Consider the following 23,504-nt stretch of genomic DNA (forward strand, 5'->3'; position numbering starts at 1 on the left):
AAAAAGGGAACCTCCCATGGGCAGGCTGACTCCACCCTGCAGCTGGCTACAGGCAAGATGCAGCCCGTCTTCCTCTCAAGGGGCCAAAGGATTTCATCCCAGGTGCCACTTCAGGCCAACTAGGCCAGATCACCTTCCGGGGACCCGCGGGGACCCGCATGGACGCCGACCATGGGAAGCAGTGGTCTTCAGCAACCGTGACCCAGTCAAACCCCATGGCGGAAACTAGGCCACCTTTCCGGTCACATTCCGGCCAGCTCCCCAGCCGGCAAGATTTGTGGCCCTGACCCCCGAGGAAACGCTCAAACGCTCAACAGCCTTGTCCCACGTGCTCTCCTCCTGCCCGCAGGGCGACTCGACCCGACTGAAAGCCACAGACGCCATGCGAACACGTGGACACTGAGCACCAGGGAAGACAGACAGCAAGCATGTCCGCTTTGATGACGGCGACCCCACCCCATGCATCCTGGCACCTCTCCTCTGACACAGCGACACTACCGAGGAACTCACAGAGATCCAAGGCGCTGTCCCCGAGGACCACAGACAGACTTCAAATGGAAGACCTCTGCCACGCGAGGGGACCTGGAACCCTGAAAGGGAGCAAGTGGCTGTCCACGGCAGCCGTGAATTGTTGTTTGTACATGGCACAGTATTGTTTTTCAAACCTAGCTCAGTTTCTATCCATAGCTTCCCTGAACTGTACAAAGACTTCATTCAGTGACCTGTGGAGAACAAAAGTATTATTTTTGTCCCAATGAATTGAGACTGCTTGTACACTTTTGGAGAAATATGTTAATTTATAAAGATTTTGTATATACTTGTTTAGAAAATTGATTACATCCTTTGATGCACAGAAGTTTTTAAGTTAGATATAGTCTCATTTGTCTATTTTTGTTTGTATTGCTTGTGCTTTTGGTGTCATTTCCAAGAAATCATTGCCAAATCCAGTATCATGAAGCTTTTCCCCTATGTTTTCTTCTTGGAGTTTTATGGTTTTGGGTCTTAAATTTAGGTCTTTAATCCATTTTTAGCTGATTTTTGTATATGGTGTTAGGTAAGCATCCAACTTAATTCTTTTGCATGTGGCTAACCAGTTTTCCCAACACTATTTGTTGAAGAAACTGTCCTTTCCCACATTGAGTGGTCCTGGCACCTTTGTCCTGTAAGCCTTTTAATGACTTCATAATATCTCATGTAATGGATATGTTATACTCTCATTGTTTGTTTTGTTTCCAGATTTTTGCTACAGTGTTTACTGTGGTAAACATTCTTGTGCATATGTCCTTATGTACTGGTGCTTTTATTGCTGTGGGAGTTAGGTGTGGGGTTGCTGAATCAAGGGAATATATACTTTTATTTTTTGATAAATTTTGCAAGATTAAAATATTACAAGATTACTTTTCCAAAAGACAGTAACACTTTACATTTCTATCACCAGTGTTTGAGAGCAGCAGGATTCTTCTTCTATCCTAGGACCATTGGTATCAGGAAGGCCTCTCCCAGGTGAGGGATCACATATATGACTAAGAAAAATAAAGATGTTTCTCTATATCGTTATATATGTTAGTGCTTAACATTTAAATGCATGAAGAGTCCCCTATTCTCATTTTCCATAACCTCAAGAAGCCTACTGAGTAAGAGGAAAGAGGATTGATCTGGGTTGCAATTAGAGTTCTGTGATTAACTGGCACTTAACCTATAAAGGTGGAATCACTTGATGTGGAAAAACCATGGACTTGGGTGACAAACCTGGCTTCAAAGCCTTGTGACAAGTCAGCTTCCCAGCCTTTTGCTGTATGATCCTGGGCAAATGACAACCTCTCAGAACTTTAGTCTCTTCACTTATAAAGGATGTTTGCACATTTGCTGTTGACACTTTAAAAATGTGCTGTTGACACTTTAAAAATGTGCTGTTGAGGTTTACAAAGAAAAAAAATGTGCGGTTGATATTTGTATTACTCAAATGCTGGCTTAGTCCATTTGGGCTGCTATAGCAAAATGCCACACACTGAGTAGCTTATACGCAACAGGAATTTATTTCTCACACTTTTGGGGGCTGCAAGTCTGAGATCAGTGTGGTTGGATGAGGGCCCTCTTCCAGGTCTCAGACTTCTTGTTGTGTCCTTTTATGGCAGAATGTGCTAGGGAGCTCTCTGGAGCCTTTTTATAAGGCCCTAGCCCTGTTCATGAGGATTCCACCCTCATGACTTAAGCACCTCCCAAAGGCCCTAACCTACCAATACCATAACCTTTGGAGGTTAGGATTTCAACATGAATTTTGGGAAGAAAGAAACATTCAGACCATTCAAGTACCATACTCTGTTATTAAAATAGTTATCAAAATAGACTATTAAAGGCAAAACCATGGAGACAGTAAAAAATTCAGTGATTGCCGGGGGTTGAACGGGGAGAGATGAATAGGCAGAGCACAGAGAATTTTTAGGGCAGTGAAAATACTGTAGGATGCCGTAATGATGGGTTCATGCTATCATACATTTGTCCAAACCCATAGAATATATAACATCAAGAGGCAATTGTAATGTAAACTATAGATTTTGGTGATAATGATGTATCAGTGTGGGTTCATCAGTTGCAAGGAATGTTCTGCTCTGGTGGGGATGTTGATAATGGGGGAGGCTATGTATGTGGAGGGGGCAGTGCATATAAAAATCTCTGTACCTTCCCCTCAGATTTGCTATGAACCTCAAACTGCTCTAAAAGGTATTATTTTTTTTAATTGTTTATGATCACCATAGTAAGTCTGGTTAACATCTGTCACCATACACAGTTACAAATTTTTTTGTGTGTGATGAGAACTTTCAAGATTCACTCTCTTAGCAACTTTCAAATATGTAACATGGTTTTATTAACTACAGTCACCATGCTGTACATTACGTCCCCATGACTTATAACGGGAATTTTTTACGTTTTGAGCCCCTTCACCCATTTCTCCCACCCCCCACTCCCTGTTCCTCTGTATCTATGAACTGGGTTTTTTTTGTTTTTCCTTTTTTTTTTTTTTTTAAAGATTCCACATATAAGTGAGATCATATAGTATTTGTCTTTCTCTGTCTGACTTATTTCACTTAGCATAATGCCCTCAAGGTCCATCCATGTTGTCGCAAATGGCAGGATTTCCTTCTTTTTGATGGTTGAATAACATTCCATTGTGTGTGTGTGTGTGTGTGTGTGTGTGTGTGTGTGTGTGTATATATCACAGTTTCTTTATTCATCCATTGGTGGACACTGAGGTTGTTTCCATATCTTGGCTATTGTAAGTAATGCTGCAATGAACATGGGTTACATATATCTTTTTGAGTTAGTGTTTTTGTTTTCCTTGGGTAAAGCCCCTGAAGTAGAATTGCTGGATCATATGATAGTTATATTTTTGATTTTTTGAGGAACCTCCATACTGTTTTCCATAGTGGCTGCACTGATTTACATTCCCACCAATAGTGCACAAGGGTTCCCTTTTCTCTACATCCTCACCAGTGCTTCTCAGTACATTTTCATGTACTTGTTGTCCAGCTGTATGTCTTCTTTGTAAAAGTGTCTATTCAGATCCTCTGCCCATTTTTTAATTGGATTGTTTGGGGGGTTTTTTTGCCATTGAATTGTATGTGTTCTTTATATATTTTGGATATTAACCCCTTCTCAGGTGTATGATTTGCAAATAATTTCTCCCATTCTGTAGGTTGCCTTTTCATTTTGTTGGTAGTTTTCTTTGCTTTGTAGAAGCTTTTTAGTTTGATGTAGTTCCACTTGTTTATTTTCGCTTTTGTTGGCTTTGCTCTTAGTGTCAAATCCAAAGAATCATCACCAAGACCAATGTCAAGGAGCTTACTGACTATGTTTTCCTCTAGTTTTACGGTTTCAGGTCTTATGTTCAAGTCTTTAATCCATTTTGCGTTAATTTTTGTGTATGGTGTAAGACAGTGGTCCAGTTTCTTTCTTTTGCATGTGTCTGTCCAGTTTCCCCAGGACCATTTATTGAAGAGGCTGTCCTTTCCCCATTGTGTATATCTATCTATCTATATACATTTTTAAAATTGAAGTATAGTTGACTTACAATATTATATTAGTTTCAGGTGTACAATGTACTGATTCAATATTTTTATAGATTACACACCATATAAAGGTATTGACTATGTTCCCTGTGCAGCATATTACATCCCTGTGACTTATTCATTTTATAACCCATTGTATATTCTTGGCTCCTTTATCATAAATCAGTTGACCATATATGTGTAGGTTTATTTGTGGGATCTCTATTCTGTTCCATTGATCTATGTGTCTGTTTGTATGGCAATACCATACTGTTTTGATTGTTATAGCTTTGTAATGTAGTTTGAAACCAGGGAACGTGATCCCATCAGCTTTGTTCTTTCTCAAGAGTGTTTTGGCTATTTGGAGTCTTTGGTGTTTCCATACAAATTTTAGGATTGTGTATTCTATTTCTGTGAAAAATGCCATTGGAATTTTGATAGAGATTGTATTGAATCTGTACATTGCTTTGGGCAGTGTGGACGTTTTAACAATACTAATTCTTCTAATCCATGAGCATAGTATATCTCTCCCTTTATTTGTGTCTTCTTCAATTTCTTTCATCAATGTCTTACAGCTTTCATTCTACAGGTTTGTCACCTCCTTGGTTAAATTTATTCCTAGGTATCTTTTTCTTTTTGATGCAACTGCAGATGGGATTGTTTTCTTAACTGCTCTTTCTGATAGTTTGTTATTAGTGTATACAAAAGCAACAGATTTTTGTATATTCATTTTGTATCCTGCAACTTTAAACTGAATTCCTTTATTCTAAAAGTTATTTGATGGAGTCTTTAGGGTTTTCTCTCTGTATAATATCATGTCATCTGCAAATAGTGACAGTTTTACTTCTTCCTCTGCTATTTGGATGCCTTTTATCTCTTTTTCTTGCTTAATTGCTCTTGCTAGGATTTCCAATACTATGTTGAATAAAAGTGGTGAGAATGGGCATCCTTGTCTTGTTCCTGATCTTAGAAGAAAAGCTTTCAGCTTTTCAACATTGAGTATGATGTTAGCTATGGACTTGTTGTATATGGCCTTTATTATGTTGAGGTATGTACCCTCTATATCTGCTTTGTTGAAAGTTTTTAATCACAAATGGATGCCGAATTTTGTCAAATGCTTTTCTGCATCTATTGAGATGACCATATGATTTTTTTTAATATAAATCTGATTATTTTTTTTTAATTAATTAATTTATTTATTTATTTATTTTTGGCTGTGTTGGGTGTCCGTTTCTGTGCGCAGGCTTTCTCTAGTTGCGGCGAGCGGGGGCCACTCTTCATCGCGGTGCGCAGGCCTCTCACTGTCGCGGCCTCTCTTGTTGCAGAGCACAGGCTCCAGACGCGCAGGCTCAGTAGTTGTGGCTCACGGGCTTTGTTGCTCCACAGCATGTGGGATCTTCCCAGACCAGGGCTCGAACCCGTGTCCCCTGCATTGGCAAGCAGACTCTCAACCACTGCGCCACCAGGGAAGCCTGACCATATGATTTTTGTGAATTTAATTTAATTTGACTTTTTTATTCAGCAGGTTCTTATTAGTTATGTATTTTATACATATTAGTGTATATATGTCAATCCCAATCTCCCAGTTCATCCCACCAGCACCCCCCAACACCCTGCTTTCCCCTCTTGGTGTCCATACGTTTGTTCTCTCCATCTGTGTCAACCATATGATTTTTATCCTTCATTTTGCTAATGTGTATCACACTGATTGACTTCTGGTTATTGAATCATCCTTGCATCCCTTGAATAAATCCCGCTTGACCATAGTGTATGATTGTTTAAATGTATTGTTAAATTTGGTTTGCTAATATCTTGTTGAGGATTTTTGCATCTATGTTCATCAGGGATATTAGTCTGTTATTTTCTTTTCTTGTGGCATCCTTGTCTGATTTTGGTATCAGGGTAGTGTTTGCCTTGTAAAATGAGTTTGGAAGTGTTCCTTCCTATTTTTTGGAAGCGTTTGAGAAGGACTGGTATTAATTCTTCTTCAAATGTTTGGTAGAATTCACCAGTGAAGTGCTTGTTTTGTCCTGGACTTTTGTTTGTTGGGAGGAACGAAGTCTTAATTTTTAAAAAATAGGCTATTCCTGGGAAAGTTATAAAACATCAAAAAGAAATAAGGAAAATAAATGCAGTGGCATTGCACATTAAGTTTTATGTTTATTAAGAAAACTTATGGGGTAATTGTTCAAATAGGTTTTCTGAAGGTTATACCTATACTGTTTGTTATATTTTCTCAATTCTGATTTACTATTATGTTTGTACATCTATTTCTCAGTCATTAGTCATAAAGAGGTTCTCTTTTAATAACAGCTTTATTGAGATACAATTCACATACCATATAATTCATCTATTTAAAGTATATAATTCAGTGGATTTTACTATATTCATATGCAGCCATCACCACAGTTGATTTTAGAACATTTTCATATCCCCCCCAAAGCACCCTCTCTCTAGGCAATCAAAAATCTGCTTTCTGTTTCTATAGACTTGCCTATTCTGGATATTTCATGTAAATGGAATCATATAATATGTGGTCTTTTGTGACTGGCTTCTCTTATTAGCATAATGTTTTCATGGTTCATCTAGGTTCTAGCATGCATCAGTAATTCATTCATTTTTATGTCCAAATAATATTCCATTAGATATACTATGTTTTATCCATTTATCATTTGCTGGGCATTTGCGTTGTTTCTACTTTTTGGCTATTATGAATAATGCTGCTATGAACATTCATATACAAGTTTTTGTATGGACGTCGGTTTTCATTTCTCGTGAGTATATACCTAGGAGTGGAATTGCTAGGTCTATGGTCACCCTTTAACTTTTTAGGAACTGCCAGACTGTTTTCCAAAGCAACAGTACCATTTTACATCCCCACTAGCAGTGTATGAGGGTCCCAATTTCTCCATATTTTTACCAACACTCGTTATTATCTGTTATTTATTATAGCCATCTTAGTGGGTATGATGTGGTATATCATGGTTTTGATTTGCATCTTCCTGATGGCTAAAGGTTTTGAACATCTTTTCATGTACTTGTTGGCCTTTCTTCTTTTAGATAACTTACCTATTTTTAAATTGGGTTGATTAGGTTGTTGGGGCTTTTATTATACAAGTCCCTTGTCAGATGTATGATTTGCAAAAACTTTCTCCTGGTTCCCTCTTTTTTTTTTAAATTTAGTTTTATTTATTTATTTATACAGCAGGTTCTTACTAGTTATACATTTTATACATATTAGTGTATATATGTCAATCCCAATCTCCCAATTCATCACACCACCACCCACCCCCACCACTTTCCCCGCTTGGTGTCCATACGTTTGTTCACTACATCTGTGTCTCAATTTCTGCCCTGCAAACTGGTTCATCTGTACCATTTTGCTAGATTCCACATACATGTGTTAATATACAATATTTGTTTTTCTCTTTCTGACTTACTTCACTCTGTATGACAGTCTCTAGATCCATCCACGGCTCTACAAATGACTCAATTTCGTTCCTTTTTATGGCTGAGTAATATTCCATTGTATATATGTACCACCTCTTCTTTAACCGTTCATCTGTCGATGGGCATTTAGGTTACTTCCATGTCCTGGCTATTGTAAATAGTGCTGCAATGAACATTGGGGTGCATGTGTCTTTTTAAATTATGGTTTTCTCTGGGTATATGCCCAGTAGTGGGATTTCTGGGTCATATGGTAATTCTATTTTTAGTTTTTTAAGAAACCTCCATACTGTTCTCCATAGTGGCTGTATGAATTTACATTCCCACCAACAGTGAAAGAGGGTTCCCTTTTCTCCACACCCTCTCCAGCATTTGTTGTTTGTAGATTTTCTGATGATGCCCATTCTAACTGGTGTGAGATGATACCTCATTGTAGTTTTGATTTGCATTTCTCTAATAATTAGTGATGTTGAGCAGCTTTTCATGTGCTTCTTGGCCATCTTTATGTCTTCTTTGGAGAAATGTCTATTTAGGTCTTCTGCCCATTTTTGGATTGGGTTGTTTGTTTTTTTAATATGGAGCTGCATGAGCTGTTTATATATTTTGGAGATTAATTGTTTGTCCGTTGATTCGTTTGCAAATATTTTCTCCTATTCTGAGGGTTGTCTTTTCATCTTGTTTGTAGTTCCCTTTGCTGTGCAAAAGCTTTTAAGTTTCATTAGATCTCACTTGTTTATTTTTGTTTTTATTTCCATTACTCTAGGAGGTGGATCAAAAAAGATCTTGCTGTCATTTATGTCAAAGAGTGTTCTTCCTATGTTTTCCTCTAAGAGTTTTATAGTGTCCGGTCTTACATTTAGGTCTCTAATCCATTTTGAGTTTATTTTTGTGTATGGTGTTAGGGAGTGTTCTAATTTCATTCTTTTACATGTAGCTGTCCAGTTTTCCCAGCACCACTTATTGAAGAGACTTTCTTTTCTCCATTGTACATCCTTGCCTCCTTTGTCATAGATTAGTTGACCATGGGTGCGTGGGTTTATCTCTGGGCTTTCTATCGTGTTCTATTGATCTATATTTCTGTTTTTGTGCCAGTACCATATTGTCTTGATTACTGTAGCTTTGCAGTATAGTCTGAAGTCCAGGAGCCTGATTCCTCCAGCTCCATTTTTCTTTCTCAAGATTGCTTTGGCTATTCGGGATCTTTTGTGTTTCCATACAAATTGTGAAATTTATTGTTCTAGTTCTGTGAAAAATGCCACTGGTAGTTTGATAGGGATTGCATTGAATCTGTAGATTGCTTTGGGTAGTATAGTCATTTTCACATTATTGATTCTTCCAATCCAAGAACATGGTATATCTGTCTATCTGTTTGTATCATCTTTAATTTATTTCATCAGTGTCTTATAGTTTTCTGCATACAGGTCTTTTGTCTCCCTAGGTAGGTTTATTCCTAGGTATTTTATTCTTTTTGTTGCAGTGGTAAATGGGAGTGTGTCCTTAATTTCTCTTTCAGATTTCTCATCATTAGTGTATAGGAATGCAAGAGGATTTCTGTGCATTAATTTTGTATCTTGCAACTTTACCAAATTCATTGATTAGCTCTAGTAGTTTTCTGGTGGCATCTTTAGGATTCTCTATGTATAGTATCATGTCATCTGCAAACAGTGACAGTTTTACTTCTTCTTTTCCAATTTGGATTCCTTTTATTTCTTATTCTTCTCTGATTGCCATGACTAGGACTTCCAAAACTATGTTGAATAATAGTGGTGAGAGTGGGCATCCTTATCTTGTTCCTGATCTTAGAGGAAATGCTTTCAGTTTTCCACCATTGAGAATGATGTTTGCTATGGGTTTGCCATATATGGCCTTTATTATGTTGAGGTAGGTTCCCTCTATGCCCACTTTCTGTAGAGTTTTTATCATAAACGGGTGTTGAATTTTGTCAAAAGCTTTTTCTGCATCTCTTGAGATGATCGTATGGTTTTTATTCTTCAATTTGTTAATATGGTGTATCACATTGATTGATTTGCATATACTGAAGAATCCTTACATCCGTGGGATAAATCCCACTTGATCATGGTATATGAACCTTTTAATATGTTGTTGAATTCTGTTTGCTAGTATTTTGTTGAGGATTTTTGCATCTATATTCATCAGTGATATTGGTCTGTAATTTTCTTTTTTTGTAGTATCTTTGTCTGGTTTTGGTATCAGGGTGATGGTGGCCTCATAGAATGAGTTTGGGAGTGTTCCTTCCTCTGCAATTTTTTGGAAGAGTTTGAGAAGGATGGGTGTTAGCTCTTCTCTAAATATTTGATAGAATTCACCTGTGAAGCCATCTGGTCCTGGACTTTTGTTTGTTGGAAGATTTTTAATCACAGTTTCAGTTTCATTAGTTGTGATTGGTCTGTTCATATTTTCTATTTCTTTCTGGTTCAGTCTTGGAAGGTTATACCTTTCTAAGAATTTGTCCATTTCTTCCAGGTTGTCCATTTTATTGGCATAGAGTTGCTTGTAGTAGTCTCTTAGCATGCTTTGTATTTCTGTAGTGTCTATTGTAACTTCTCCATTTTCATTTCTAATTTTATTGATTTGAGTCCTCTCCCTCTTTTTCTTGATGAGTCTGGCTAATGGTTTATCAATTTTGTTTATCTTCTCAAAGAACCAGCTTTTAGTTTTATTGATCTTTGCTATTGTTTTCTTTGTTTCTATTTCATTTATTTCTGCTCTGATCTTTATGGTTTCTTTCCTTCTGCTAACTTTGGGTTTTGTTTGTTCTTCTTTCTCTAGTTCCTTTAGGTGTAAGGTTAGATGGTTTATTTGAGATGTTTGTTGTTTCTTGAGGTAGGATTGTACTGCTATAAACTTCCCTCTTAGAACTGCTTTTGCTGCATCCCATAGGTTTTGGATCGTCGTGTTTTCATTGTCATTTGTCTCTAGGTAGTTTTTGATTTCCTCTTTGATTTCTTCAGTGATCTCTTGGTTATTTAGTAACGTATTGTTTAGCCTCCATGTGTTTGTGTTTTTTACGTTTTTTTTCCCTGTAATTGATTTCTAATCTCATAGCATTGTGGTCAGAAAAGTTGCTTGATATGATTTCAGTTTTCTAAAATTCACTAAGGCTTGATTTGTGACCCAAAACGTGATCTATCCTGGAGGATGTTCGACGCGCACTTGAGAAGAAAGTGTAATCTGCTGTTTTTGGATGGAATGTCCTATAAATATCAATTAAATCTATCTGGTCTACTGTGTCATTTAAAGCTTGTGTTTCCTTATTAATTTTCTGTTTGGATAATCTGTCCATTGGTGTAAGTGAGGTGTTAAAGTCCCCCACTATTATTGTGTTACTGTCGATTTCCTCTTTTATAGCTGTTAGCAGTTGCCTTATGTATTGAGGTGCTCCTATGGTGGGTGCATATATATTTATAATTGTTATATCTTCTTCTTGGAGTGATCCCTTGATCATTATGTAGTGTCCTTCCTTGTCTCTTGTAACACTCTTTAAAGTCTATTTTATCTGATATGAGTATTGCTACTCCAGCTTTCTTTTGATTTCCATTTGCATGGAATATCTTTTTCCATCCCTCCATTTTCAGTCTGTATGTGTCCCTAGGTCTGAAGTGGGTCTCTTGTAGAGAACATATATATGGGTGTTGTTTTTGTATCCATTCAGCAAGCCTGTGTCTTTTGGTTGGAGCATTTAATCCATTCACTTTTAAGGTAATTATCGATATGTATGTTCCTATTACCATTTTCTTAATTGTTCTGGGTTTGTTTTTGTAGGTCCTTTTCTTCTCTTGTGTTTCCCACTTAGAGAAGTTCCTTTAGCATTTGTTGTAGAGCTTTGGTGGTGCTGAATTCTCTTAGCTTTTGGTGGTGCTGAATTCTCTTAGCTTTTGCTTGTCTGTAAAGCTTTTGATTTGTGCATTGAATCTGAATGAGATCCTTGCCTGGTAGAGTAATCTTGGTTGTAGGTTCTTCCCTTTCATCACTTTAAGTATACCATACCACTTCCTTCTGGCTTGTAGAGTTTCTGCTGAGAAATCAGCTGTTAACCTTATGGGAGTTCCCTTGTGTGTTATTTGTCGTTTTTCCCTTGCTGCTTTCAGTAATTTTTCTTTGTCTGTAACTTTTGCCAATTTGATTACTGTGTGTCTCGGTGTGTTTCTCCTTGGGTTTATCCTGTATGGGTCTCTCTGCGCTTCCTGGACTTGGGTGGCTATTTCCTTCCCCATGTTAGGGAAATTTTCGACTTTAATCTCTTCAAATATTTTCTCGGGTCCTTTCTCTCTCTCTTTTCCTTCTGGGATCAATATAATGCTAATGTTGTTGCGTTTAATGTTGTCCCAGAGGTCTCTTAGGCTGTCCTCATTTCTTTTCATTCTTTTTTCTTTATTCTTTTCCACAGCAGTGAATTCCACCATTCTGTCTTCCAGTTCACTTATCTGTTCTTCTGCCTCAGTTATTCTGCTATTGATTCCTTCTAGTGTATTTTTCATTTCAGTTATTGTATTGTTCATCTCTGTTTGTTTGTTGTTTAATTCTTCTAGGTCTTTGTTAAACATTTCTTGCATCTTCTCGATCTTTGCCTCCATTCTATTTCCAAGGTCCTGGATCATCTTCACTATCATTATTCTGAATTCTTTTTCTGGAAGGTTGCCTATCTCCACTTCATTTAGTTGTTTTTCTGGGGTTTTGTCTTGTTCCTTCATCTGGTACATGGCCGTCCGCATTTTCATCTTGTCTGTTTTTCTGTGAATGTGGTTTTTTTTCCACAGTCTGCAGGATTGTAGTTGTTTTTGCTTTTGCTGTCTGCCCTCTGGTGGATGAAGCTATCTAAGAGGCTTGTGCAAATTTTCTGATGGGAGGGACTGGTGGTGGGTAGAGCTGGCTGTTGCTCTGGTGGGCAGAGCTCAGTAAAACTTTAATCTGCTTGTCTGCTGATGGGTGGGGCTGGGTTCCCTCCCTGTTGGTTGTTTGGCCTGAGGTGACCCAACACTGGAGCCTACCCAGGCTCTTTGGTGGGGCTAATGGCAGACTCTGGGAGGGCTCACGCCAAGGAGTATTTCCCAGAACTTCTGCTGCCAGTGTCCTTGTCTTCACGGTGAGCCACAGCCACCCCCCCCAACCCCCGCGGGAGACCCTCTGACACCAGCAGGTAGGTCTGGTTCAGTGTCATATGGGGTCACTGCTCCTTCCCCTGGGTCCCGATGTGCACACTCCTTTGTGTGTGCCCTCCAAGAGTGGAGTCTCTGTTTCCCCCTGTCCTGTTGAAGTCCTGCAATCAAATCCTGCTAGCCTTCAAAGTCTGATTCTCTAGGAATTCCTCCTCCCATTGCTGGACCTCCAGGTTCAGAAGCCTGACATGGGGCTCAGAACCTTCACTCCAGTGGGTGGACTTCTGTGGTGTAAGTGTTCTCTATCTTGTGAGTCACCCACCCAGCAGTTATGGGATTTGATTTTATTGTGATTGCACCCCTCCTACCATCTCGTTGTGGCTTCTCCTTTGTCTTTGGACGTGGGGTATCTTTTTTGGTGAGTTCCAGTGTCTTCCTGTTGATGATTGTTCAGCAGTTAGTTGTGATTCCGGTGCTCTCGCAGGAGAGAGTGAGAGCACGTCCTTCTACTCCGCCATCTTGAACCAGTCTCCCCTGCTTCCCTCTTTAAGTAGTGAGGGAAGGAAAAGTACTCTTAAGTAACTACTGTGATCAATACTAAGTATTATACTTTAGGAATGCCAAACTAAAGAAATGATTCCTACGTTCCAGGACATTGGTTTCTTTGGTGACCCAATACTTATGTGACATAATCGAAAAATAATGCAGAACAGTATGATATAAATGAGAACAGTATAGTATAAATTCCCCTGGATTCCAAGGAACCTAGGTTGAAAGTGATTGATTTAAAGTATTTATTTTGAGTAGGATGAGCATACGTTAACTATTCACAACTTTTTTTTTATATATATAAATTTATTTATTTTTGGCTGCATTGGGTCTTCACTGCTGTGTGTGGGCTTTCTCTAGTTGCGGCGAGCAGGGGCTACTCTTCCTTGTGGTGTGCGGGCTTCTTATTGTAGTGGCTTCTCTTGTCGCGGAGCACGGGCTCCAGGAGTGTGCGCTTCAGTAGTTGTGGCACGCGAGCTCAGTAGTTGTGGGCTCTAGAGTGGACTCTAGAGTGCAAACTCAGTAGTTGTGGCACACAGGCTTAGTTGCTCCACGGCATGTGGGATCTTCTTGGGCCAGGGCCCGAACCTGTGTCCCCTGAATTGTCAGGCGGATTCTTAACCACTGCACCACCAGAGAAGTCCTCACAACAACTTTTAAAAAATAATTTTTTAGTTTGATTCAGTTTCTATAGAATTTAGTTTATATACAGTATCACATTTTCGGAGCCAGTCCTTACTACTGGGCTGTAAATGTGGATGCTGTCTTTGATTACCAGTGTATTTCCAGCATTTGGCATGGTGCCTGATACAAGGCACATTCTGTTAAATATTTGTTGAATGAATGAATGAACAAACACTGGTGTGGGCTTGAGGTCTCGGCATGTGATATTAAGCTCTTTTAGAAAATTGTCACAAGGTGGAAGATTTTAGGGTGGAAAGAGCAAAAGGTAGGGGGGGGCCTTCAGAGCTCTGCCACTGATGAGCTCTGTAGCACTGGCCTTTCTGGTCATATATCCTCATTTGTGAAGTGAGGGAATGTATTGGATCATCTCCCTTTTAATATTTTGAGGTTTATGAGCAGTATAAACTTAAAACATTTAGAACCAGCTGAAGAAACATGACCTCTAAGTAGAATTTGAGTGCACCATTAAGGTTTTGTGCTAAAATGCCACTGACCTTTGCACCTGGCTTTTCTGTAAAGTTGTGCTAAGAAAACGGTATTTCTAATATTGGATGTACTAAGAAGGTATTCACAAGGCAGTATCTTAAGCATTCTCATTAAGTAGAATGTTAGGATAAATTTATCATTTTATTTATTTATACCCTATCTACTTTCTTTCAAACAAAATTTGAGGTGGCAATTCAAGTTAGTATTTTTTTTCCTAAGGCAAAGTTGCCTTAGATTCTGTTAAAAAAACATTTTGTTATCTCTGTCTTTTAAACAACCTTAAACTTTTGTTGTTTCCATTTTAAAATAGGATCAGAATAGGAGAAATGTTTCAATAATGCTATTTTAACTTGAACCTCTGAAATTAACAGCTTTTGAACATTAAAAAGAATGCTTCTCTAGTGTATAATATTCTAATTGAATTGAAATATCTCCAGTGCTGCACATTTCAGCATAAGGAGGCTTTTACAGAGGCATGGCACAAACTCTATGATATTTATAGATTAAATCAAATATCTTAAATTGCCCAGGGAAGCAAGACATAAACTCTGAGAAATAAGCTGCTCTATTAATGAAGAAATAAGCAGTGAAAAAAAAATCAGGGAATGGGTTTCCTCTAGCTACAGTAACCAGATACTTTTTAATAGCTCCAAATAGAAAACATGGTCTATCACAACAAAAAGAGAAGATTTTTGTGAAAGTGCTAATTTTCTGTTAAATCATTTCTTTTAGGTTAGAGAAAGGCCAACACTAGCTACTCCAAATCCCTATGTATATACTTTATGATAAATAAGCCAGTGACATTTTGTTTTAAATAAATGTTTTTTCTTTGTAAAATCATGAGTCTTGAGTAAATGTCATCCTTGAATTTCACACATTCCACATTTCCTTAATAGAGACTCCAGTGTCCATAAAACACTGAAAACTCATTTCTTTAAAGAGGCTTACTTAAGCTTATTAGAAGTGTAAACATAACTGTGATCCATAAATCTAACCAGTCTTTGGCTTATGGCATCTAAAACTTTTTAAATTTTATCTTTTTCTTTTTTAGTCTTAGGCCCTAAGGTAATTGTATACAAATGTATAGCAACAAAGGTATGACAAATCTGAATAATTTGTTCAATATTTATATATTTGTATATTAAAAGCATGTAAATTAAAGCATGTTTATTTTATATTTATAGTTGATCAATAAACTTTAATATATCTGTTTTCTAGGTTTGGAATTTTATGACAAGCAACCCCCCTAGCCCTGGTAATTTAAAAGCTTTTGTTACTTAGATTTTAAATTACTATGTATTAAGTACTGAGTGCTTCTTACAGAATTCAGCGTATTTCCATGTGAATAATCTGATTTAACTAAGAAGTATATGTGAACCAGAGTGTCCCTTATTGATCACAAACGTTTTAAAATCTCCTTCATTTTAAAATCGCCTTCATTTTAAAATCGCCTTTGACAATAGCCTAAATAATACTTTGGTTCATTAGTAATGCCAAACTTTTTTAAAGTAGAGGTATTTGGTGGGAGAGAAGCCAATCCACTAACTTTTAAAAATTTGTTATACAGGATTAGCTGAACCATCCTTTGTTGCCAAACATGAAGATAGTTTGTTTAAGGATTTATTTCAAGACTACGAGAGATGGGTTCGTCCAGTGGAACACCTGAATGACAAAATAAAAATAAAGTTTGGCCTTGCAATATCTCAATTAGTGGATGTGGTAGGTGTGCATATCATTCCATATTCAATTTCACACAGGTCTATGGAGAGCATATTGTGTGCCCAGGCACCATGCTCGGCTGCAAAGATTACAAAGGTGAATGAACATAGTGCTTTTCCTCCAGGAACTCACCAGGGAAAAACAATTATTACACCACAGACATAGGAATACTGTATGTTTATATAATCTTATATAGTTTAGAAATCATTTTATCTCATTTGGTAATTAAAATAGGTCTGTTTTTTAATAAATTCAAAGATATTAAACCTTCTATATGGAAGTTGCTTCTTAAATGTGTTAAAAAATATGACCAAAAGGTCAAAAATTTTAAAAGAAAAAACGCAAGAGTTAGAGTTGTAGATTTTTAGGACCGAAAAGGGATCTCAACAGATCATTGCCTCAGTATCACACTTAAAACATTTCTTAGGTTTTTCCATGTGACATTTACCAGGTAGTAAATTCCCCATCATAACTTGTTCTTATTGTCAAGAGATTATTTCTATTTTAAACTAAAAGGTTCACGCTAATTTTTAAACTAGTTTCTTCTTTTTCTGATCATGTCAATCAATAATTGTTTCCCTGTTGTGTTCCCAGAATAGTCAAGTATGTGTGTGTGTATGTATGTATGTATGGATATAGATAACATTTATAGGTGTGCCTTTATTTTCTGATTAGAGAAGCAATGCATGATTTTTGGAAAGAGTTTAGAAAGTTCAAAAAAATACAAATAAGAAAATAAAATAAAACTTGACTGTAATTCTACCACCCAGAAATGACCATTGGTAACATTTTGTTGTGTTTCTTGCCAGTTTTTTCTTTGTGAATATGTTACAAAATTGAAATATTATTTTAGATATAATTTTGATTACTGCTTTTTCCCCTGTTGTTACATGATGAACATTTTCTTATGTTATTACATAAACTTCAAATGTAATTTTAATGGCTATATTTCATTTATAATTTATTTAAACATTCTTCTTTGGTTGGCAGAAGCTTGTTCCCAATTTTTCCTATTATAAAGGACAATGATGAATATTTGTACATAAATGTTTGAATTTCTGCTTTCCTTAAGAAAGGTGATGAATCAAAGGATATACATTTTTGAAGTCTGTTGACTGATAAATGTAACCTAATTGCTTCCAGCAAGATCAATGAATATGGACTCTGTGCTTGATCCTTTGCTAGGCAATACAGGAAGATTTTAAGTATAAATTAAACATAGGGAAGTAGGAAGTAAGTTAGTAGGGCTTGCTTTCAACTTCTTTCTAGCTGGGACTGTTAGCATGTAAATGGAGTAAGTGTAGAATGCTGCAGTACTAAATCGTGATGTCACAGAGATCTGGGATTTCAGATCTTGATGATTGAGATTATCAAAGAAGCCTGGGTAGAAGAAGTGGCACTTGAGCTGGCATTGTGCTAAGTGTAGGATCTGGCATGCAGAGAGGAAAGAACTTTTAATAACAAGGAACAGTATAATCACAGGTACATAAGCGATACCGAGCCTTTTTGTTCGGCTGTTTAGATCGATGGTCTGACTGGATGGTAGAGGAGGTGAGGAGTGATGCCTGTGTGCCACTGTGCCTTTGCTCCTGCCATTGCTTCTGTTTGGAGAACTTTCCTTCTCAGCAGAAGCCATTTATCCTTCAAGGCCAAATTCATCTGTCAGACTCTGAAATCCAAACTTCCTAAGACAGTCTCTCTTCTGTTCCAGTTACACTGACTGGCACTCATGTGCTGGCAGGGCCGCCTCAAAGCAGAGTGAGCTTTAGTCCTTGTGTCTGTCCCAGAGCCTAGCATGGTGTCTGGCACATAGTAAATGCTGAGTGAATGAGAGATCTGATGGGTAACAGACATGGTAAAAGCAGTACTTTAAGTGGATCAATAAGATAGTTAAATACGTGGCTTCAAAGAGTGAAAGATTAGAAGCTTGAGAGGCAAGTTAGACCAAATATAAGAAGGAACAGGACTTGACCACTGAATATGGGGGGAGGCATCTTATTTTGAAGCCTAGGAGGTTAGAAGGGTAACCAATTTGAAAGAGAAAATTGGTTGTTATGGGGGCAGGGCAGAGAAGACGATGGGTTTGCTTTTGGTATGAGGTCATTATGGTACATTCAAAAGAAAATGTTCACTGAGGCCCTTGGAAGGTCAAGACTGGCTCCGAGGTGAGAGGTGAGGCTGAGGATGTCAGTTTGGAATTGCTGGCCTGGGGGTGATTGTTGAAAACTTTGAATTGATGCAGTTATAAAGCAGAGAGAGCAGGAGCCTGATCCTTGAAGAACATTCATAGAAAGTGGTAGAAGCAAGGGTTAGCCAAGCAGAGACGTTGAGGAAGGGTTGCTTCTTGAGAGAAGGGCCCAGAAAATATACGGTCAGTGACAATGAGAGGGGAGGAGGACTGGAGTCAAGGAAGATGAGGGTCAAGGGCCCTGGACATTGACAGAAACTTCACTGAATTGCTTCTCAGTGGGTTTATGTTCCTTTTAATCGCTAAGGTCTTTGCCCCGCAACCTTGTGATCATGTTTAGCGGCTCTTCCTTGAAGTTTCCTCAGATTCCTATCTTATTTCCTACGTGTTCTCGCTCTGTCTTTTTAAAATATCAGTGTTGGCTTGTTTGTTTTGATTTTATTTTTATGGTCAGGTTAAAAAAAAACCCTATTACCCCTAAAACTTTTCTGATATGCTTATGAGTAGTTAACATTTCTTTATCTGTGGTTTCCTGCTGAGTGTCATCCTTCACTCAGTTTGGGTTTTTTTTTTTTTAATTAATCAATTTATTTATTTATTTTTGGCTGCGTTGGGTCTTTGTTGCTGCACGCAAGCTTTTTCTAGTTGCGGCGAGCGGGGGCTACTCTTCATTGTGGTTCGCGGGCTTCTCATTGTAGTGGCTTCTCTTGTTGCGGAGCACAGGCTTCAGTAGTTGTGGCTCACGGGCTTAGTTGCTCCGCGGCATGTGGGATCTTCCCAGACCAGGGCTCGAACCTGTGTCCCCTGCATTGGTAGGTGGATTCTTAACCACTGCGCCACCAGGGAAGTCCCTCAGTTTGGTTTTTGTTGCATCCTCCACTGTGTTGAACACGTGATAGATGCTGAAGAGATACTTGAGGTTAAAAGAGGCTGTATCCCCTAAGGCAATGGCTAACCCACATCTTTGGGGCCAGTTGTGAACTTATGGGTTTTTCTTTTATCTATGTTACTATTAAAGATACTAAGTATGGACTAGGTCCTAGCTCACAGGGCAAAATCTATGTGTGTTCACATTTTTCTGGTGAAAAGGTCTATAATTTTCATTAGATTCTCAAAGACAACCTACTGCCATGCAGCATTGCAGGTAATATGTTTACCAGAACTTTCCTAATTTTTAATGCCTCTGGTTAGAACTTTTGTCTGAAAGGCATATTCTAATACAGGGCTCAGCAGTTATTCTGGATGGTGTGTGACTTTGGGGTGGACAGTAGAGCTGGTGGCGTAGCGTTTAAATTTAGGAGTTTTGAGTTCTAGAATCGGTTTTACCACTAATTGGTGGTGTGATTTTAAGCAAGTTGCCTCACTGGACCAGTTTTCTTATTTGCAAAATGAAGGGATTACAGTAGATGAAATCTCTAGGTCCTTTCCAGCTCTAGTGTTTTAATCAAGGAAAATTGCTCTTTGGAAGACACAGTGTAAGAGGGATGGCCATGCTGTATTTCCTAGGACCCATTCTTTCCATGTAGGGACCTAACAGCTGTCTTTGTACCTAGGGATGTGCTTCCTTCTGGCCTCCTCCTTTCCCCTAGGTCATTCACCTGTTGTTCGGATGGGATAGGGAATGGAAACACTCCAGTCACCTAAACTATTTATATCCCATCCTCTCTACCCAAGTGTAGGGATTGCCTTGTGCTTCTTTGTGTCTGTGTGCTCTGAGCATTGTATCCTACACAAGGTCTGTCTGTGGTTGATGATCACGATGATCTTTTATGGGTTCAGTTGGCTCCATGATATTTCAGTAAAACTTAATGAAAGAGTTATCACTTTAATTAGGCCTTGAAAATTCAGTGAAGGACTGGCGTAAGTGAAGGTAAGACAGCAGGAAGGTGTAAGTAGCAAGGACCCCTGGTTCTCTAGAAAAGTAGGATGTAAAAGCTTTATGAAGTTGCCATTCAAGGCTCTGACCTCCACGTTTTTTTCTATGTAACAGCTCCATGGAGAGATTCAAATATGTGCCTCAGCAGAAGCAAATAACAAATTATAGTCCCTCAAGAATGCACACATTGTATCTCACCGATTGTAAGATGCACATTTTAGCACTTCTGAAGTCAAGACGTCTTATAATTAATGACAACTTACAATTCATTATCAGCCTTTTTCTTTCTTAGTGCTAAGTACATAAAATAATGTTGTGATTCTTTGATTGCATCTTAGATTTGAGGAAATGTAGTAGCTGAGACTATTAATATTAAATCTAAAAATGCCAATGGTGTCCTTTCGGGCAGCTTATCTGAAATACAGAGTATGTTGGAAGGAATAATGTGAAATTAGGCTGGAAAAAAGATCCTGCTTTTCTAGAGAACCGGATTGATGAACAGAACGTAGGTGCTATATAGAGAGGAGTGTTTATATAAAACTGAGAAAATTCTTATTTAAAGAATTATTGTTTCTGTAATTGAAATAATCAGCCTTATTTAAATTTTTATTTCATAGGATGAGAAAAATCAGTTAATGACAACCAATGTCTGGTTGAAGCAGGTATGTATAAAATTCAAAGGGCCACCCAACTGTTGACTGGTGCCACTGTTATTACAGGGTTTGTAGCATGAGTATCTGGTCTTGGTGGATTGGCAGGAGGCAGAAGGATGAGGTAGATGGAGTCTTGTATTCATTCAGTTAATATTTGAGTGCCCACTCTATGCCAGGCACTGTTCTGGGCACTGGGGAAACAGCAGTGAACAAAACAGACAAAAGTCTAGGCCCTCAAGGAACTTCATTCCAATGGGGGGAATAAATAGGAAGTTGTATAGTACCTTTCAAGCTGATAAGCTTGGAGAAAAATACACTGGGAAAGTGGATAGGGAGTGTTGGGGACTGTACTTTTAAATAGGATGGGCAGGGGAAGTACCACTGAGAAGGTAATATTTGCACAAAGACTTGAAAGAGGAGGAGAAGCAAGCTATGTGAGTATCTAGGGGAGGACTGTTCCAGGCAGAGGGACACAAACGTGCAAAGGTCCTGAGGCTGGAGGGTGCCTGGCGTGTTCAGGGAGCAGCAAAGAAGCCAGCTGGCTGGAGGTGAGTGGCCATGGGACAGGTGTAGGAGATGAGGTCAGTGAAGCAACAGGAGGTCGATGGGTGTTCCTAGCATAGGTTATGAGTAGTGGCTTCTAGGCCACTGTAGGATTTTGGCTTTTATTCTAAGTGAGATGGGAACAGGCAAGAATGTAATGATTTATTTTTATGTTCATAGTCCCTCTTATATAAAGGACTTCTTTTCTTTCTGGGCCAGATGTCCCCAACTGCTGTTGAGTGCTTCCCTTTGTTTGTTCTTTATTATTCCTGATTTTTAATACCTACTGCCAGTTTCCTAACCCCAAATTCCTGAAAGACATGTGTGCTTTCCTTGGGGTGCAAGTCTTGACGTGATCACAGAATTGTTACTGTGTGGAGGTGGGACAAGGTGTTTAACTATGTGGAATGTGTAATAAATCCAAGTGCTCTTTGCATGGACCAGTCCAGCCAGTCATTGAGAAGACAGCTAGAAAAGAGAATGTTTCCCTTGAACCTGGACCTTAGGTGCCCATGGCTGCTGCTCCTGGGTATGGTCAGCTGGTGGGAGAAGAGGTGTTAAGCAGATCCATGAACGTACCCAGCTCTGGTCCTCGCCTGTGTCTCCTGAGGACCATGGCTAGAGCCACCACATGAGGGGACAGGGCTATATCATCCAGTGCCCATAAGAAGGACGTGGAGGTGAGTTTTCTTTATTGGGAGTAGAGGTGACTTCGTGTCTAAAATGTCTGGATTTGGCAAAGAGTATAGTTTTCACTGTTTTTGACTGTTAATTGTATTGAAATTGAGTCAGGTTTCTTTGTTTTAAAGGAATGGATAGATGTAAAATTGAGATGGAACCCTGATGACTACAGTGGAATAAAAGTTATACGAGTCCCTTCAGACTCTCTCTGGACTCCAGACATTGTTTTGTTTGATAAGTAAGTTATATCCAGAATACTAGTTTCTGTTTTCAAAAGAAAACAGTTGTATTACTATTAGGCACTAGTAATTTTTTCTTCCTTTTGAAAATTGTTTAGCTATGAAGTCACAGGACTTAGTCTTGTGTTCTCTCATTTCATGAACCTACAGATAGGTTCTGTGGATCCTCTCCCTTTTTTGGTACATTGTTTTCTGATCATAAAAGTGTTCTTGGATTTCAAAAATTTGTAAAACGTTTGGGAAGTCCAAAAAGGTATAAGGAAGTTGGGGGGAATATAATCAATCCCGTTATCCCATCACTTGGTGGCAACCACTGTTACAAACTTACACGTATGGTGGACTTACTCTGTGCCTGGCATTGTGCTCAGTGCCTTATCTTTATTCATTCAGTTCTCAAGATAACCTTATGAACTAGGTACGATCACATCTATTTGACAGATGAGAAAATGGAGGCCAAAGATAGTTATACTTGTCCAGGATCACACAGCTCACACGTGGTGCGTGGGGAGTAGCCTGACATCCCCATTTACACTCTTATTTTCTAGACTACATATTTGGTAGACTGCCTTCCAGATTTTTTGGTAATGGTTAACAATAGTTAAGGTCATACTTTATGTTTAAATGTGCATCCTTCTAATTTTGCTTTAAATACTGTATAATAATTTTCCCACGAGGAATGTTGGATTAATTATTAACTCATATTTATAGGTATTCTACCTAAGTGTGTTTTGAGGATGGTTTTTAACTTAGGGGAGAGGATACTTCTGGATGCCAGTTTCATTTTTTTCTAGGACCAACCACTCCAGGACGTTTCTGGGAATTTGTGCTTATCCTAATGCACTTTGTCTTGTTTGCAAGAAGGCATTGACATGAGGACAGAGCAAATGCTAAGCAAAAAATATCTTTCACTTTTCAAACCTTTACCTCCATGCTTCTCAACATGGAAGGAGTGAACAAAGCATGATGCAGCTTCCTGGAGCATCATTTTACTCTAAGTCATTGCAAACATTTTTATATTTAACATGGATATATTACATAGGAGTGTGCAAAAGTCACATGAATTTTAAGATAGAGAACAGTATTTCGAAGATAGCTCACGTTGGTGGTGATGTTTCCTGCTAGACTTCTCCAGTGCGTGAGTTCACATGATGGCAGAGTTGGAGAGGGACGGCTGTTTTCCAGGGCTGTGCCCAGCTTGGGGCTATTGTTCTTTCCCTGTAAGTGTAGGAAGCGTCCAGTATCTTTCATGGAGGGAGAAGAGCACTGAGGGGAGAGG

The 23,504-nt window shown here is 38.5% G+C and overlaps 1 protein-coding gene across 6 annotated transcripts in view; it reads left to right on the forward strand.

Moving 5' to 3' along the window:
* Positions 1-23,504, forward strand: part of CHRNA5 (cholinergic receptor nicotinic alpha 5 subunit) — a 52,894-nt gene that overhangs the window by 24,160 nt on the left and 5,230 nt on the right. For 2 of the 6 annotated variants that reach the window (XM_059912672.1, XM_059912674.1), the window contains exons 2-4: positions 15,897-16,048; positions 20,730-20,774; positions 22,118-22,227. In XM_059912672.1, the coding sequence (XP_059768655.1) occupies positions 15,897-16,048; positions 20,730-20,774; positions 22,118-22,227 (307 nt within the window). Of the gene's footprint in view, positions 1-1,475; positions 1,504-15,547; positions 15,585-15,896; positions 16,049-20,729; positions 20,775-22,117; positions 22,228-23,504 lie in introns of those variants that run through there. The other 4 variants (XM_059912676.1, XM_059912677.1, XM_059912673.1 and 1 more) reach the window with 4 other exon arrangements.

The sequence above is a fragment of the Balaenoptera ricei genome, chromosome 2, assembly GCF_028023285.1.
Source record: "Balaenoptera ricei isolate mBalRic1 chromosome 2, mBalRic1.hap2, whole genome shotgun sequence".
NCBI classification, from domain to species: Eukaryota; Metazoa; Chordata; class Mammalia; order Artiodactyla; family Balaenopteridae; genus Balaenoptera; species Balaenoptera ricei.